Source organism: Anneissia japonica, unplaced genomic scaffold (assembly GCF_011630105.1).
Source record: "Anneissia japonica isolate Jap-2015-1 unplaced genomic scaffold, ASM1163010v1 scaffold256137_len859_cov195, whole genome shotgun sequence".
Lineage (NCBI taxonomy): Eukaryota > Metazoa > Echinodermata > Crinoidea > Comatulida > Comatulidae > Anneissia > Anneissia japonica.
Window position 1 is genome coordinate 1 of NW_022729658.1, and position 859 is coordinate 859.

General features: G+C 35.4%; 1 protein-coding gene across 1 annotated transcript; it reads left to right on the forward strand.

Moving 5' to 3' along the window:
• Positions 1 to 61: 61 nt before the first annotated feature.
• On the forward strand, positions 62 to 828 carry LOC117114707 (dual oxidase-like). Its single transcript, XM_033258397.1, has 2 exons — positions 62 to 155; positions 495 to 828. The coding sequence occupies exons 1-2, from the start codon at positions 95 to 97 to the stop codon at positions 728 to 730; spliced, it is 297 nt and encodes a 98-aa protein (XP_033114288.1). The 5' UTR covers positions 62 to 94; the 3' UTR covers positions 731 to 828.
• The last annotated feature ends 31 nt before the right edge of the window (positions 829 to 859 follow it).

Sequence of the window (859 nt, forward strand, 5' to 3'; positions counted from 1 at the left end):
CCCCCCCCCCCCCACCGGTGGCGCCACCCCTGATGCATCTGTTTACATTTTTTCACAGCTACCAATCCTAGAAAGTGACATTGAGCCAATATTAATGGGAATGGCATCTCAGCTTACGGAACGAGAAGATAATATCATAACCGAAGATTTACGGGGTAAATTTAGTAGCTCAATCAATTTATAAATAGCAAATAGAATTAATTTAAAGGTTAGGTTCATGTGGCAGATTTTTTTTTCACCGGCACTAGAGATTTTATAATATAAGTCCAATTGCCCTTGAAGATCCATATTTTATTTTCATTTTATTTTCGATATTCCGACAAAGAAACAACAAAATATGTTAAAAAGGGGTGCCGAGTGATGTGCTTAACCAAATTCCTGCCAACGAAAACAATACAAAATTCAAAAGGGTGTTCGTTCAAAATGATTATTTAAAAAAAAAATGCTTTTTCTTTCTTTCAATATAAAAGCATTATTTGTTTTCGAAAATCTAGAAAGTGTGTTTGGACCGTTAGAGTTCTCTCGACGTGATTTAATGGCGTTAAACATACAAAGAGGGCGTGATCATGGGCTTCCAGATTACAATACTATCCGAGTATCACTTGGACTTGAACGAAAGGAAGCATTTGAAGACATTAATCCAGAGAATAACGCCAGCAAGTCAGCCATTGACCCAAATGTAAGAGGACATTTTACAATAGTTCATAGGTTACATGCGTTGATTGTTTAGCCATATTGTTCACCTAGGCCTATATAGCTGATCTTTAAAGTGTTTTCGTTTATTAGATAGATGAGAGTGTACCTTTACAAGAATTGCTTAAAGTAATCTTTTTAGGCCTTATTTTTTTGCTATTGATAT

Coding starts and splice junctions, on each gene's coding strand:
- LOC117114707 (XM_033258397.1), top strand. CDS start 95: ATGGGAATGGCATCTCAGCTTACGGAACGAGAAGATAATATCATAACC. Junction 156..494: donor CATAACCGAAGATTTACGGG/GTAAATTTAGTA, acceptor TCGAAAATCTAG/AAAGTGTGTTTGGACCGTTA.